At 42.6% G+C, this 17,418-nt stretch overlaps 1 protein-coding gene across 2 annotated transcripts in view; it reads left to right on the top strand.

Moving 5' to 3' along the window:
• XPO6 (exportin 6) overlaps positions 1-17,418 on the top strand; it is a 104,900-nt gene that overhangs the window by 62,943 nt on the left and 24,539 nt on the right. The window contains exons 10-13 of one of the 2 annotated variants that reach the window (XM_012759010.2): positions 6,522-6,630; positions 7,918-8,007; positions 9,104-9,173; positions 16,552-16,711. In XM_012759010.2, coding sequence (XP_012614464.1) covers positions 6,522-6,630; positions 7,918-8,007; positions 9,104-9,173; positions 16,552-16,711 — 429 coding nt within the window. Of the gene's footprint in view, positions 1-6,521; positions 6,631-7,914; positions 8,008-9,103; positions 9,174-16,551; positions 16,712-17,418 lie in introns of both variants that reach the window. The other variant, XM_012759009.2, reaches the window with a different exon arrangement.

The raw sequence follows: 17,418 nt of genomic DNA, 5'->3' as shown, positions 1-17,418 counted from the left end.
CAAAGAAGGGTATATCAGGTATTCCCCTGGGGTGCACAAAGAAAATATCTGAACTTCAGCTTATATTTTTTTGTCACCCTTACATTTATACAAATGAGTGCTCAAAGACTTTTAAATGAAAATTTTGAGTTTGACAGTGACTACTCTAGGTTCTGAGACACCTGGTACAGCAGAGATGTGGTGCTTTGCAGAACAGCTGGTGAAGAACACTGGCTACTGGTAGTTACCACCTTTACCTAGCTGAGAGCATGTAAATGTAATCAAATATTTTTCAACTTATAAAATGTATCTGAGAGAAGATGAGGTGCTTTTGGAATCACATTTGTGACTTAAGCCAGAATTTCACAAGCAACTGATCTTGCAGGAAGTAGTCAGAAATGTTTTCTTGGTATCTTAAATGGGAAACGTAGGTGTGGTTAAGTCACAAAGGCGGCACTCAGTTCCTGTCCCTTGTGGTTTAAGGTTTTGCATCATTCATCACAAGAAAGTGGTAAGCATTGTAGGCTACAAATTTAGAAGCACAAGTGTACATGGATTTATTTTTGGTCCTACGAACTTGGAAATTGGAGTTCTGAATGTTCCTTGCCTAGTGAGAATGCTCGAGAGTTTCTTCGTCAGAGCTGGCTTGAGAGAACTTTAGTCCCAGTGTTAATGGGATAAATGTTCAGTCACATACCTTGCTGAGTAAATTGCTAATGGGGTAGACTGTCCTGTTTGTTGTTTTGAGGAGGTGGTATGGAAGGGTCCGCATTTCAATTTCCTTTTTCTCCTTTGTACTTGGGGATGGTTGTGCCTTCCTCACAAGCAGTTGAGAAAGTGGCATGGACCAGTGTGTGTAAATTGTCTTGGCTGACATAGGTGCTCAGTGGGTGAGTTTGGATCTCTTCCTCTTCCTCTCTCACTTCATTCTCTTTGTGCTCATCAACATAAAGCAGGTCACCTGTGTAGAAACTTATTTTTATAGGAAGATGAAGAAACCAGAATGTGTGAAGCAACCTAGAGGCATTGAGTCATGTCCTGTGAACCCCTTTGTCATGAGAATACTGGCAAGTGCTGGCCACAGGCCAGCATAGGGATTCTGGGTGACAGACAGTAGGTTAGACTGTAAACAAATGTGGGTGAGCATGAGAAAAATTACTGCTCTTTTTGGAGTGGGTTATTCTGCTTAATAAAGAGGAAGTGCCACTGTTACACATGACATATTGGTGCAATTAATAAAAGGAGTTAACTAGGTTTAGACCAGGTTCCAATAGCTTTCTAGCTCTTGCTAAGAGAAATTCGTGTTGTCATCTGCCCCAAAGAGTAAATGAATGGGGTCTTATTTCATTGAGTTGAGAAAACTATCCAGAATGTATTGGGTCCGGAGCTGAGAGAGGCACAGGAAGCATCATGTGTAGCAAAATGCTGTTTATTTTGAGCATCTGGGTGCAAATGGGTGGAGGCTGAAAAAGACATCCACAATAAATTCTTTTCACAAAACTGGGAGGGATAAGGAAAGTTAAGTTCCCCTCTTGCATTCCATTCCTTTATCTCCCTAGGGAACCAGGGGAGGGATAACTGTTGGCCTTATCAGGAGGATAAGGAAAGTAAGTTCCCGTTTTTGCATTTCATTCGTTTATCTCTCTTGGGGTCTGGCAAAGGCTATGTGCCTAATACACCCCTAGGAAGGGGAGAGCGGTGGGTTTTATAGGAGGTTTGGTGGAAGTTTGGGGAGGGTGAATTCTTTAACCACTTCGGTACGAGCGTCGACTATAGTCGATAGCCACAGATGAATGGGCACAGTGACTCTAGCCGACAGCTGTGATATGAAGGTGCACAGCCAACCATCGACTTTAGCCAGCAACCGTGATATGACTTTTCTAATTTTTCATTTATCAAAATAAATTTGTGAACATTTAAAAATAACGTAATGAAAACATATATGTATATATTACCTATTCTGATTTACATTACAAGTAAAGCTGCCTGTAAAGTAAAACAAGCTTTCAGTGCTTTAAATCTTTCCTCATCACACAAGAGCAAAACTGATTTGTCGTTGTCAATGCGCAGCACAAACTATCATGCGGAATATGAGTGCCGGCTGTGGGCAAGGTTTCGAGGCCGGTGAGTGGGGTACTGAAGTGGTTAAGCCTAACAGAATTATGCTTCAGTCCTTTGTAGCTATCCAAGTTGAAATTTTGTCTACTTATTGCTTGTGTGTTTTTAATTCATTTCTTTGTTCATTTGTCCTTTATTCATATTTATTGAGCACCTACTATTTAGTTGCCTTAACGTGTATAATTTCATTTAATTTTCAGAACTTGTGAGGTCTATAGGCTTATCCCCATTGTGTATACAAGCATTTAATGTTATAAGTTTCCCTCTAAGCACCGCTTTAGCTTTATTCATCAAATTTTAAGAGGTTGCACTTTTATTTGATTTAAAGTATTTTCTCCTTAAAATTTTTCTTCAGATTTCCTCTTTAATTTCCCAATATTTGGGGACTTTTCCATATGTCTTTTTTGTTACTGTTTTCCAGTTAATTTTATTATGATCTGCAAACATATTTTGTGTGATTTTAGTTATTTTAAGTTTTTTCATGTTTGTCTTGTGACCTAGTCTTCTTGGAGATTGTTTATTGTGCACTTGAAAAAAATGTATATTCTGTTGTTGTTGGGTGGAGTGTTCTATAAATGTCAGTTAGGTCAGATTGGTTGCACGTGTCTCCTTTATCCTACTTGTTCTTTCAATTACTGAGAGAGGTGAATTCTCCAGGTATCATTGTGGATATATATATGTATTTATTTATTTAATTTTTCACATTAACATTTTACCACAAGTGTAATATGGAAACCACCATATAGATTCCTTTGCCCTCTTTATTTTGAGGTTGCCATATGTTTTCCATCTACACACTTTGAAAACCCCATCAGACAACATTCTAAATTATGCTTTTACCCATCATCCATATTTTAAAGATCTTAGGAGAGGAATAGTCTATTATATTTACTGAGACAGTTGCCAGTTCTCTTGCTTTTCCTGCATTCTTGAAGTTCCATGTTCTTTCTCATATCATTCACCTTCTCTGTTAGTCAGTTTGTGCTGCCATAACAAAACACCACAGACTTGGTGGCTTAAACGTCAGTTTATTTTCTCACAGTTCTGTAGACTAGAAGTTCCAGATCAAGGTGCTGGCAGATTCAGTTTCTGTTCTGGGGAGAGCTCTCTTGGTGGCTTGTCTGTGTTCTCATGTAGTCTTTCTGCCAGGCATGTGTGGAGAGATTGCTGTCTTGTATTTGTTCCTCTTCTTAAAGGGTGTCAGTCCTTGTGGATTAAGGTCCTACTCTATGACCTTACCTAACCTCTGTATAAGCCCTGCCTCCACATGCAGTCACACTGAAGGTTAGGGATCAACGTAAGAATTGGAGGTGGGGTTGGGTGCGGCAACACAATTTAGTCCATAGCCTTCCATCTGAAGACCCTCTTGGAGGACTGTTACTATAGCTGCTTTAAAGTCATTGATAATTCTAACATCTGTGTCATCTTGAGGTTGGCATATCTGTTGATTGTCTTTCCCTTGAGAAATAGTGTCTCTCTGTTCTTCGTCAGGTAATTTTTGGATCCTTTTACCTGTTTGTTTCACCAGTGTTAGGCCAGGCTTTCCTCTCCGCCGCCACCTTATGGTCAAAGGTGGTTGCTGCATGGTGCTACAGACATGACACACATGATTTAGGCTGCAGGCATGAGGAGTGGGATAGGTTGGGCTAAAGAAGCTTTCCCAAGTCCCACCCAGTGACTTCTTTTAGCGTCTCACAAGGGAGGCTGGGAAGTATAGTCTTTCAGTTGACCTCAATGCCAGTGTTCTCTTACTAAGGAAGAAGAGGAAGATGGGATATTGGGCAGGCCAGAGTGTCTGCCACATCCACGTATATACCCAGCTCCCACCAAACACTTTGGGAGGTCAATTATTTATATACGATTTTGTGTGAGTTTAAGTGCTGTGTTTTTGTTTTTCTACAGCCAGAGTTGCTAACTGCCAGTTAGGATTTTAGGTCTAATATAGGATTGATTATCCTTTGCATATATAGTTTGTAAATTTTCTTTTAGTTTAGCAAGATAACTTATCCATGACAGAATTCATCCATCCTCTGGTCTGCTTTCTGTTCTGAAGTGGATTTTTCTTTCCTAGCAAAATTGTGAAAATGTTTTGGTTTGTCATCGGAATTTATAGCATGAAATTTCTGTAACATTAGGAATTATGTCCTTAACAAATAGCAAATGTAAGTATTTGATTTTACTTTTTGTGAAGTCTCTGAAGTAGGGTTTTGACCTTAGTGGGTGATTTTTCCCACAGATGTTGCCAATTTTATTAGGAATTTTTCCTGCCAACACTCTTTCCTGGGACATGCTCAGTTGCCAAGGACATGCCCTAGGACTGGCATTTGTTAGGTTGTTACTTCATTTCAAACAGTGGGGGAGTCGTTGTTGAAGGTGGGGTGGGTAGCCAGTGTCTCTGTCTCTAGTTAAGAAATGAGCTTTTGTGTCTACTGAACTCTGAAATAGAACAGTCCAGGAGTATTTGTAAGTGGTTTGTAGACTGTCTCTACAGAGTCTCATCTCAGGAGTTGTAGCTCTTAGATTAGGTGGACTATATTTGGTCTTGGCATTTTTGATATCTTTTGGTTTTGGTTATCTTGTTGTCCATTACTCACTGTATTAGATTGGTTGGTGTATTAGTTAGGGTCCCACCAGGAAAACAGAAACCACACTTAATTAACAGAGAATTCAAAGTAGGAAATTGATGAAATAGGTTTTAGAGGACTAGAAAAGCAAAAAGGGAACACCGAGAAAACACAGATGATAACTACAGGAAGTAGCTCCACCCAGAAGGCTGGGGGTACAAAGGAAAGAGGTTGGGGTTAGCAAAATCTAGACAATCAGAGGGACGGGGCCCCGTGCAGCCGGGCTCAGATCTCTGAAGGGAGGGCCCCACCCAGCTGCTTCAGGAGCCTAGAGGAAGGGCTCCATGGAGCTGGGACCCATTCCCTTGAGGAGAGGATATTGCCTGGCTGCTGCTGGCATCTCTGAGGGTGTAGGGTATTGGTCTGGGAAAGTGGAAGAACCACTTGCTGCTACCAGGTCGCTATTGCTGGGGCAGCAGTGCCAGGACAGCCAGCCCACAGGAAGATTGAAGTACCATTGCCCCTCCTGCCTTCCAGTCTTATTTCAGTGTCCCTGTTGACAGAACCTAACAGGGTGGGGGAGAAGTGTGCTTTCCATAGTCTCAGCCCTGGCACAACAAAGTATGGCAAGTAGATTGAGAGCTGACTACCCTGTGAGCTCACTAACCAGTGTGGGTGGTTTGCTTAATGAATGGGAGCAGTCCCTTAACTTGTCTTAGAAGCATTTCAAGACAGGTGAGCATTTAGGCAACATGATTTGTTTTTGCAAATGAGTGGTTTTTTGGTCCTTGTGGTAGCAACTGTTGCATATAACTTGGTATCTTCTAAGATAGGTTCTTATCACATGTGGGAAACATCCAAACCTAGGGCTCTGAGTATTTTCTTTGAGGAATTATTCTTAGGTGAAGCTCAAAGGGTCAAGGTTTCCCCAGGATTTTTCCATTTCTTCTTTTAGTTTCTAACTCTTCTTAAAACTGACTAAAGATTTGGTTTTGGGAGTTGGGTAGAGCAGGCTCAAAACCCATTGGTTATTTCTATGTAGAGAGAACATGAGATTTTAAGTTAAAGAGCCATGGGTTCAAAATGGCTAGCTTTGTGACTTTGGTCAATTTATTTAACTTGCTCATGAGAAAAATATTGATACCATCTACACTTTACAGCTGTTAAAAGCATTGAATTACTGAATTAAGTGATATTTATATATATTGCATATAATTCCCAGGGCAACTAGTAAGACAATAAACTTAAAAATATATAGTAAAAGAAATGACAAAGGACTTAAAAGGCTACACTGGAAAATGCCAATTTAACACAAAAGAAGGCAGAATAGAGGAATTGAGGAACATAAGACAGAAATGGTAGAAATCCTTCCTTATTGGTAATTACATTAAATGTAGTAGATTAGATTCTCCTATTAAAAGGCAGAGAATGGATTTAAAAAACCATGATCCAACTACTTGTTATCTACAAAAAACTTTAGATTTAGACACAAATAGATTAAAAGGATGGAAAAAAGTATTTCATACAAACAAAAACCAAAAGGAAGCTGGAGTAGCTATACTAATATCAGACAAAATAGACTAAGATAAAAATTGTTCCCAGAGACAAAGAAGGGTATTATGTCAAGGGTCAATCCATCAGGAAGGTATATGGTGCTTGGCACATAGTTAAATGCGTACCCCTGCTGCTGTTCCACTCACATGCTTGCTGACCCATGAACTAGGCATCAGGAATTCAGACACTTCTTACTCATGGTAATCCAACATGGATGCCATTCCCTTTCTATTGCAGGAGGCATCTTTGAAATCCTAGGCTAAAAGCCTTCTTTCACCTGATGTTGAATTTCTCCCTGCCCCATAGGTACGAAGACGCCCTGGTCCTCTTGCTCACAGAGGTGTTGAATCGAATCCAGTTCAGATACAACCAGGCCCAGTTGGAGGAGTTGGATGATGAGACTCTGGATGACGATGTGAGTGGCACTCCCTAATTGACTTTACGTCATTGTCATGTTGCGATGTGAGGCAGAATGGAGACTTGGAACCTACAGTCCCTCTGCTCCAGAGACCATGCTTAAACCAGAATAGCCTTACAGTTTGAGTTGTACATTTGAATTTTTTTTTTTTATCCTACTGATTCCTCTGGGCTTATTGACTATAAAAAATGTTTCACAGGCATTTTTACCTGTATGAACAAGAGATATAAGTAGGGAAACCATGTGTACAATGAAAAGCATTGTGTGAGATCTCTGTGAGTCATACCCTAGTCTGTCCTTTGTATTTCCCCTCCTTGCACCCCACCTGTGCTCCCCACCTTGGGCAATAAATAATAGTTCAATACTGGTAGAAATAGTTGAAAGAGATACTTATAAATAATAAGGCTAGAAAGAAAGGAAGTCTATTTTAAGCATATTATACAAACCGCTATTTCTTAAAATCAATCAGTTTATTAGTTCAATCAATGAGTTTATTGATGCTGGTATATCCAACATTAATAAGGAAATTGTCTTTAGGGACACAACTCCGGTATTTCTTTTCTTAACCACCAGGCACTTTAAAATTTTTAAATAACTGTTAATCATTCTCAAAACAAGTGTGACAATGGCATGCTAGGACCTCTTGGGTGGGCATGTTTGGGTTATAAAGAGCCCTGTGTACTTGGAACCAGATGGTCTGGATTTGAATCTCTGCAGCCTTTGACACGGAGGAAATAGAGGGTTGGGTCCAGAATTTCTCTGAGCCTTAATTTTCTCATCTCCCACAAGAGGAATGATATGTCTTCCTTCTTAAACTGCATCATGGATAAGAGTCTTTGGAATAACTTATTCAGACAGATTTTGATTCTGAAGGGTTGGAGTAGGGACCACCCAATTTGCATTTCTGACAAGCACCCAGGGAATGCTGATGCTGGCTGTCTGTGGCCACACTCTGCGTGGCACTGAGTCAGTAGTTGTACATAGGAGTGCAGTTCACGTAGGGGGACCGATGCATTTCACAAGTGCCTCTCTGTCTCTATTTGCTAGGGGGAACAGTAGGTTATTCTACATGGATCCTTTGCTTTCTGAGGAGATAGCTTTTTATGAAATTAGTTCATTGTTAAAAAATATATTCTAGCTTGAATAACCTGGTTCCATCATTTTCCATTTCTTCAAAATTTTTTGTCTTGAGAACAGACTTGAGGCAAAGGACAGGTTGGCAAGGAAGATGGCAAGATTGTGCCTGCCTGGGAGAGCTGATTCTTTGTGTTTCCCCCACAGCAGCAGACGGAGTGGCAGCGGTACTTACGTCAGAGCTTGGAGGTGGTGGCCAAAGTGATGGAGCTCCTTCCCACGCACGCCTTCTCAACACTGGTAACTCACCATTTGAAGGGAATTGAATAGTCTAATTATGTCCCTGTACGTAGAGCATGGCATGTATATATATAAAATATTTTTAAAACAGAATAATAATCACCATAACCGACCCTCAAATTTATCAAATGTTAACATTCTTACAATATATCATGTCAACTTTTGGAATCCCTGTTTAGTCTTAGATATAATGTGAATTCTACTAACACCTTGATGCCTTCATCAGTATCTCGTAGTGGCTAGACCAAGGAGATGTCATTTATTAAGCTTTATTGCTGACAAGCTAGGCTTCGTAAAGCTTACTCTTGGCAGATGGCTAGGTCTCTCTGCCTGTGTTTGTGTGCTGGAATCTTTAGTCATAACGACTGATTTCACTCATTAAGTAGTACTTATTTGAAGAGATTTCATTAAATTCACCTCTTCTTCAAAGGCAAGATAATTTATTGGGGTCAGCTTTTATATTTACAGCCCAGCTTTATCTTATGTTCTCTCATGGAAAGTGCCAATTTACTTTGCCATCTGCCTTTCTCAGGGGCTTGCTACATTTAAGTCTTGTTTTTATCTTAATGGTGAACATAGCAGCTTTAGAAAGAAAGATACAGCTCTGGTCATGAATTTCTATCTGCTACTTGAGCGAGGGAAGCTGATTTCCCAATAATTTGGCCTTTCGCTTTGCCATGCACTTTAATAAGGCCTGTCTGATATTTCTCTCAAGGGTAGGAGTCCCCTTGGATTTGAAGGGAGATATGGCCCTGTCTCAGCTCTAGAAGGTGTAGATCATTTGAGGACTTGATGTCCTCTGTTAGGCATGTAATAATCACATCCAAATCTTCTTTGCTTCCTTTAAAAACAAAGTATCAGACTTTTTTGATACATTGTTTTTTATTGTATGTGTTAATTGATGATCTCAATTAGAGAAATTTTAGGGGGGCACTGCAGGGGGACCACCTCTTCTCAGCTATGTGTAAAGTTTCCCAGAGAAAAGTTTTTGATGCTGCCCCTTGCCCTGTAGGTACTTATAATGTTTTAATGTTAAAATGCTATTTAAACTTGGTTTATGATTTTTTAAAAAAAATCTTTATTTCTTTGCTTTCAGTTCCCAGTTCTTCAGGACAATTTAGAAGTTTATTTGGGATTACAGCAATTTGTAGTTACTTCGGGGTCAGGTAAACTGGTTTATATTTTCTAATTTAATTGAACATTCCAAAAACCACTGGACTGATACTTCATTACTGCCACTTTTGCTGTCAGAACATTTCTTCACTGCAGCCCCCCTGCTCCCCACTTCTAAACAGGGAAAATTTTAAAAGACTAATGATAAAAAGAAGCTGTGGGGGAGGTAAAATATGAGGTTATGACAGTATATTCTAAAGAAATGTCTAGAAAAGAAGCTAATTTGGAGCAAAGAGATAGGGCTTACTAAAATCTCTAGAATATTTTCTCATGTCCTTTATACCAGCAAGTACCCTACAAAGAAAATGGCCTTAGACATTCCTGTGATATGCTGTTTCTTCCCTGGGTTTTAGAATCAGAAGGGCATAATGGCAGCTCCAGAGCAGGTGGCGCCATGGTGGTGCACACGGGCAGCTCATCATTGCTAGCTCTCCTGTTGTACGGCCCAGGGGAGCCTGAGAGTAGCTGCTTGGAAAGGCTCTTGGCTGCTGTTTATGGGCCCTGCCTGCTTGGGGTTTGGGGTTAACATTTTTTGTTTTTGTTGGTAATAATAATGATGATAATAGCTTCCTTTTGTAGAGCTTTCATTACATATAGGCACTGTGTTATTCACTTATGTTATTTAATTTTCCCAATTGTCCTGTAAGGTATAAATACTCTTATTAGTCACCCCTATATTTATAGAAGAGGAGATTGATTTTCAGAGATGGTAATGTACTCAAGATCACATAGCTTGTTAGTGCTAATCCTAAGATAGTATAATGGGGGAATGATAGAAAGTTGAAATAACTTAAGATCTGACATTCATCTTTGACAGCTGAAAACACCAGAAACTTAAAAACACACATGTCCTCCCCACCTCATCACCTGCTATATGCCACTTCACACTGCTGCTTCTTTGGTGTTTTGCTTACAGGCGTTATGCCTGGCCCTGGCTTGCAGCCCCTCTTTTGTGCAACTCTTGTTGCTTCAACCTCACACAGAGCTGCCCAGAGTGCAGCCCATCTCTTGGATGAGCTTGTTATTCATGGCAGAACCGCCACGGGAGGCTCTTTCTGAGGCTGCCCTTCTTGGTGTTCTTTGATGGCTTGTTTCCATGACTATATTAGCTTCTAAATAATCTAATGGGCCCCAGGAGGTTGATGGGACTTGGCATGCCCCAAGTATAGGTCCTGGCTTTGTAGACAGGGTAAGAATTTTAAAAAGACAGTTTTCAAAACAAACATGCCTCTAAAATATGCTATCAACACTAATGAAAATCATTTGTGGAGAAGTGCTACAGATGTTTCTGGAATCCATTCTTGGAGTAATAGTGCCTAGGTGTTCTTTCCTTGAGGGCCACTATTCAATTTAGAGTGTACTCAGGACCCTAAATTATGCTTGAGCTATTAAAAAAAAAAAAAAGTCAAGTATGTCTTCTTTCCCCCCAAAATTGACCCTTACATTTCCAAATTGGTGTGTTTTTTTGTTTGTTTGTTTTGAGACAGATTCTTGCTCTGTCGCCCTGGATGGAGTGCAGGGGCATCATTGTAGCTCACTGTAACCTCAAACTCCTGGGCTCAAGAGAGCCTCCTGCCTCAGTCTTCCATGTAGAAGTGCTAGGATTATAGGTGTGAGCCCTTTTGCCGGCCCAAATCGATATTGTAGTTGACTTTAACATTATGCTGAGTCTATCTTCAGGTGAAAATCTGCAGTGAGTCTTAAATCCTTTTTCTGAGACATAACTGATAACTCATAGTTCTCATCCTAGAGGATAATCTGGCTTGTTTTTCCCTAAATGAAATACCACATACCTGCTCTCACTGAAGCCTATTTACTGGCCATTTCATAGAGCATTTGGCTTTTCTAGATATTTATAAGTCTCACCTCAACACTGATCCTTGGTGTGTACTCCAGTGGCAAAACCTCTCAGACTAGAGAAACACTTATTTCCTGTTTTAAAATGAGCTCTCTTATCCATGATGAAGCATTCTCCCATCCCTTGGTTGCTCATAAGCCAAGTTTCCAATGCAAAGGCTATTAAAAAATTGAAACTCTGAGTACATTGTGTTCCCTGGTTCTCATAGCTATTTACCCCCTGAAGTAACCTCCCTGCTGTAGTAGCCTCACTGCCTCTTAGCAGAGCCATGTTCTCTTTCCCCCATAGGTTATGACCCCTCTCATTTGCTTTTACCTTAGCCCAGCCTTTAAATTCCTGTGTTTCCTGTGGAACCTGTATAAGTGAGAGTCAGCCACAATTCTTGCCCTGTTCTGGTACCGTGATCATTTATGACAAAAGGGTGTACATTTGGCTGGCAGTGAGACCTATAAAGTTGTTACCCAGCACGAAACCCCCCAGCCTACCCCAACCCCTGTTGTTGTCAGGGCATTCAAATTCAGAAGATTCTGTGTGCTTCTTACTATTTCTTTCCCCTACTGCTGATCTTGTTTCTACTTCCTCAGTAAAGACCAAGGCAAAGCATGTTGTGTTGCTGCGACTCATAAGTTGCTATGTGCTTCTCTTGCTCCCGGCAGGTCATCCTTTGCTTTTACTGTTTGTCTTTCCTACTGATGTGGATTAAGCAACCTTCTCTTTTATTTTTTTTTTTGAGACAGAGTCTCGCTTTGTTGCCCAGGCTATAGTGAGTGCCGTGGCGTCAGCCTAGCTCACAGCAACCTCAAACTCCTGGGCTCAAGCGATCTTACTGCCTCAGCCTCCCGAGTAGCTGGGAGTACAGGCATGCGCCACCATGCCCGGCTAATTTTTTCTATATATATTAGTTGGCCAATTAATTTCTTTCTTTTTATAGTAGACGGGGTCTCGCTCTTGCTCAGGCTGGTTTCTAACTCCTGACCTCGAGCAATCCGCCCGCCTCGGCCTCCTAGAGTGCTAGGATTACAGGCGTGAGCCACCGCGCCCGGCCTGCAACCTTCTCTTATACAGCATTTATGTCCTTACATTTATGCCCTGCAGTATCCATTCTGTATTTGGCTTCTGCCACTCCTCGTTGAGGCAATATTTCTGCGTTAAGTAACCTCTCTAACGTTTCTAGTTAGACATGCAAGCTTTCCTGCCTAAGAGATTATTTCAGCTACAATATATAAGACTTTTAGACTTATGTTTTCTGTTCTGCTTGGGTTCATTTATGATTTATTTGTTCTTTAGGGTATAGTGCTTCAAATGCTGATTTTTATGCCTCCATCTCCTTTATCCACTGAAAAGAGAAAACTAAGGGTTTTTTCTGGGGGATTTTTTTTTTTTTTTTTGAGGCAGGGTTTTACTCTTGCCTGGGCTAGAGTGCAGTAGCGTCATCATAGCTCACTGCAACCTCAAACTCCTGGGCTTAAGCAATCCTCCTTCCTCAGCGTGAGTAGCTGGGACTAATTAGGCTTGGTATTTTTTTTTTTTTTGGATTGTCCTTCAGATTCTTCAAAAAGGAAAAAAGGTTTTTTTCCAGGGCATTGATTTCCCAAGGAGCTATTCTTTGGATGTGGCTTAGAGCACATCTAGACAGCTTCAGAATGATTTGTGGAAGATAGGACTAGTGTAGCCGTTATATTTTGCCCCTTTAAGCCTGTATGTGGAATTATTCTTATGTGAAGGTTCTACTTTGCAGATGTTCTGTGTTTTGGGGGAGGAAAGAAATCTAAGCCTTAGCCAAATAGAGGAAAATGTGGGTGGATCTGAACAGTTTTTCACAGTGGGACTCTGTCCTGCCCCCTCAAGTTTAGTTGGTGCCTCACATGGTTTTGCGGTGGTGATATTAGGTTTCTAGGCTAGAGAGTGATAGGGCTAGAGAATTTGATTATGGGTACTTACTGCCAATGTATTTGTCTGTCTTGTAGCAGAACAGAAAAGAACCAGCTAGTTTAGATTAACACAAACCTTAAATGCCGCATATGTGTGAAGTTGACTTATATGGAATTACAGTTTTGTTAGGTTAGAAGTGATCAAATATCAGCAATTTTATGTGGTTCAAATAATAGTTTAAGACATACACAGCACTTTCAAGCTGTTTTCTGTTCTAGATACTGCACTTTGCTGGATGCATTAGGGCACATTTAGAGGAGAGTGATCAGGAGGGCAAGGGTTCTCAGGAGGAGAGTACCAGGGGTAATAGAAGGGACCCAGAGCCGTTTTTAAGCCAGAAGAAGATTTGGAAGGATGTCACCCCTGTCTTTGCATCTCCCCCTGGCTGTCATGTGTCACAGGCTCTGGCTAGTTCCCGTGTTCTACCCTCGAAGGCGGGATAATAAGGAGGAATTATTGGCAGACGTATTTTTCCTGTTTTTGATTAAGTTGTCAAAAGATGGAAGGGCCCCTCAAGAGGCACTGTGCGCTCCCTAGCATTCAGTTCAGCTGTCCAGGGAGAGACTGAGGGCCAGGTGGGGATGGAGGAGGGTGAGGGCAAAGCTTGGGCAGGATGCCTTCTGAGCTCTCTGAGGTCCATACTTAAGTGGAAACTTGGTTTAGGGTGGTGTTTGGGTTTGGCTTTTAAAGGAAAAACAAAGAATGTTCCCCTTACGTGCTTAAAATAATTAAGAACCTAGTTCTTAGGTATTCCTAAGGGTACTTGATTGAAGGTATTAAGTACAATGATTAAGTTGAAAACTAGTGAACAGGGTAGAGCTTGGTGGGAGGTGGTGTTGAAAATGAAGGTTTGTGCATACGGGAAGCATGAGGGGCTTCCACATGGTTCTTTGAAAGAAAAGGTGGCCTCACCTCTTTGGGCTGGTGCTACTCCCATACCCAATTCCAGGGTGTATCTTTCTTTTTTTTTTTTTTGAGACAGAGTCTCACTTTGTTGCCCAGGCTAGAGTGAGTGCCATGGCGTCAGCCTAGCTCACAGCAACCTCAAACTCCTGGGCTCAAGCGATTCTGCTGCCTCAGCCTCCTGAGTAGCTGGGACTGCAGGCATGCACCACCATGCCTGGCTAATTTTTTCTATATATATTAGTTGGCCAATTAATTTCTTTCTGTTTATAGTAGAGACGGGTCTTGCTCTTGCTCAGGCTGGTTTCGAACTCCTGACCTTGAGCAATCCGCCCGCCTTGGCCTCCCAGAGAGCTAGGATTACAGGCGTGAGCCACCGCGCCCGGCCCAGGGTGTATCTTTCTTAAGGGTTAGTTTCCCACAGCGCCCTCAGGTTGGCTGATAAGCAAAGGAGCAACAGGAAACGTTGACTCTGGGAGCATAGCTGTAACTTTGAATATCCCATTGACATTCAAAAGGTATTTAACTGGGACATTAGGGCCAATTCATTCTGTGGCCCTGGAAGGCAGTGTCCCTTTCGCATGACCAAGCATGACCAAAAGTACCTCTGTTTGTTCTGTGGGCTCATCTGGCTGATGTGTGGGTGGTCATCCTCTTTCTCTGGCTGGAGGAACTGGCTCTCTCTCCTTAGCTGCCCACCCGCCAGCTCCGCAGGGCCACCTGCAGGCTGTGAGTCCCATTTCCTGCGCCAAGCCACCGCCAAGCCATCCATGGCGCCAAGCCATCCATGTCAAGTAGAGGAGGGAACAGGTGACTTAGTTGGCCTTTGTCACTGTCTCCTTGTAAGGTCCTTCCTTGAGTTGCTCCTTCTTTTTGTTCTCCTGTTCCTTGGGATGCAACCACAACACCCTGGCTGAAGTCTTCTCTTCTAGGGGTCCTGCCTTCGTTGGGGTCTGTTCCAGGCGCTGTTACTAGCCTCATCACTTGGAAGTTGGTGTTGGATCTGAGGTGCTAAGCCTGCTACTTTATGTGCCACTCCAGTGTGAGGAAATGAAGCTCCCTGAGACTTCCCTGTCCTGCTCTAGTTTGCTGTATCTAAGTCATTCATATAGTTATAGTCTCTCACTCTGTACCAGGCACTATGCTGGCTGCTGGGCATAACCCCTCACCACGAGGGATTTTGTAGTCAGTAAAGAGACAGACTTGCCAGTCACTAGTTTATCTGCTTATGGGCTTGGGTGCCATGGAGGAATGCAGGAGTGGGAGAGGGGAAGAGATGATGCCCATGTGAGTCTGAGGGATATGGAGGGACTTGCAAGGCTTGGGTGGGCAGAGGATTTAATGATGGGTGGTCTAAGCAGAAAAAACAGTTATTGCAGAGACACAAGGCACCAGGGGTTCTCAGTGGGTCCAGATGACATAGTGGCATAGGTGAAGGTGGTGAGGCCTTGAGAGACCTAAGAGTTGACACTAGAGAGTCTCAGTTCCCCTCCTTTAGCAGGAGAAAACCTCAGAGGGGTTGAACACCCTGCTTGCTTAAGGGGAACATGTGCTCAGTCTGAGTTCTGGGAAAATGGCCGTGCAGCACCGTGGGACTGGGGTTGGTGATGACCAGTCAGGAGTCTCTTGTTTCCCGCAGAGAGGGGAGGACTGAAGTAGCAGAGGGAGGTAGCAGGGTTGAAAAGTGTTCAGCCGGTAGTGGAGTTGTAGCTGCCCCAGGAACAGTGTTTGGACTGTCACTGCCCCTTCCTTCCCCGTGGAGGAGGAAGGCTGTGTCAGACTTTTGGGGCTCTTTGCTGGCCTGAAAATTGTTGCTGTCTTGTGGAGATTTGTGATGGGATCCAGAAAACAAGGACGTAAATGAATTGAAGATGTTCTTGTCCTTCATCTTAGCATCCTCCTGGTTTAGTTTGAAGAAATTATGTTGAAAAGTAAGAAAGTTTCAGACCTTAGAAAAGTACTAGCTCTCTGTTATTGATAATGATTACAAACACTGGATAATGCTCTATAGCTTAGAGGGTTTTTTAATGCAATCTAAGTTAACCCCTACAATAGTGAATTAAATAGTAGCATTTTTCCCATTTTAAAGATGAGGAAATAGTCTTGGGAGGGTTGGATAAGGCACAGAGCCAGGAAGTGGCAGGGAGTCTGCGTCCTCTGTGTCAGAGTCCTGTGCCCTTTATTCCATAGCTACCTAAAAACGTGGGGTGGGATGCTGAACGCACCTCTTTTCTTTTAGCAGAGGCAGATCCTACCTGTCAGCGCGTGGAGATTTCACTCTGAAACAGGGCCATGTGCAAAAGGCAGCAGATTTGGAGTCACAGAAACTTAGCTTAGAATATCAGCTTTGCCCTGAAAATACGACCCATGCTGGGCAAGTTACTGGGCCTTCCTTTGTGTGCTTTCTTACATATAAAAACGGTGGTATCCTTACAGGATCGTTAGGAATCGGATTAGATTCATGGTAGCACACCCCATGTGGTCTGTCCCTCCCCTTCCACTTTAGAGCACATGTCATGTTGGGTATAGCTTTAGATGGAGGCCGTGCCCACTTTCCCTGTCTACTACTGGGAAATAGCCTGTGGGTTGCTCTGTGTGGCTTGTCTGGATGAGCTGCTACCTATGGTAACTGAAGCATGTTCCTCCTGTGACAAACTGTCTGAGGGGTTCTGTTCCAGGACACAGGTTGAACATCACAGCGGAGAACGACTGCCGGCGGCTGCACTGCTCCCTGAGAGACCTGAGCTCCCTGCTGCAGGCTGTGGGCCGCTTAGCCGAGTACTTTATCGGGGATGTGTTTGCTGCGCGGTTCAATGATGCCCTCACGGTCGTGGAGAGGTAGGCCGGCAGTTACGTTATAGAGCCTTCTTCAGAGCTCAGTTAAAATCTACCTTCTTGTGAGGGGCAGCATATTGCCAGGTAGTTTCCGCTCTGGTGCCAGGTGAATCTGGGCTTTGCCTCGTACAAGCTGATAGGGAGTAAATCACCTAACCTCTCTGAACTTTGGGTCCCTCATCTGTAAAATGAAGTGGAAGTTGATTGTGATCAATGAGATAGGGCACTTAGCACAGTGCCTAAGTGCATGACAAAGCACTTAGTAACATAAGCTGTTATTTCACAGAAAATCTTGTATTAATACACAGATGGAAAGATAATATTAGAAGAAGCCAGGTGATGTTGATCTTCATATTTTTCCTCATACAATAAAGAAACATTAAGAAAGCTCTACTGGCTGGGGGTGGTGGCTCATGCCTGTAATCCTGGCCCTCTGGGAGGCTGAGGTGGGTGGATTGCTTGAGCTCAGGAGTTTGAGACCAGACTGAGCAAGAGCGAGACCCCGTCTCTACAAAAAATAGGAAAATTACCCGGATTTGGTGGTGCACACATGTAGTCCCAGCTACTCTAGGAGGCGGAGACAGAAGGATCGCTTAAGTCCAGGAGTGTGAGGTTGCAGTGAGCTATGATGACACCATTGCACTCTAGCCAGGGTGACAGAGTGAAACTCTATCTCCAAAAAAAAGCAAGCCCTACTGATACGGGGATAG

This window comes from Microcebus murinus, chromosome 19 (assembly GCF_040939455.1).
Source record: "Microcebus murinus isolate Inina chromosome 19, M.murinus_Inina_mat1.0, whole genome shotgun sequence".
In the NCBI taxonomy this organism is placed as follows: domain Eukaryota; kingdom Metazoa; phylum Chordata; class Mammalia; order Primates; family Cheirogaleidae; genus Microcebus; species Microcebus murinus.
This window is presented reverse-complemented; position numbering and strand designations above follow the sequence as displayed.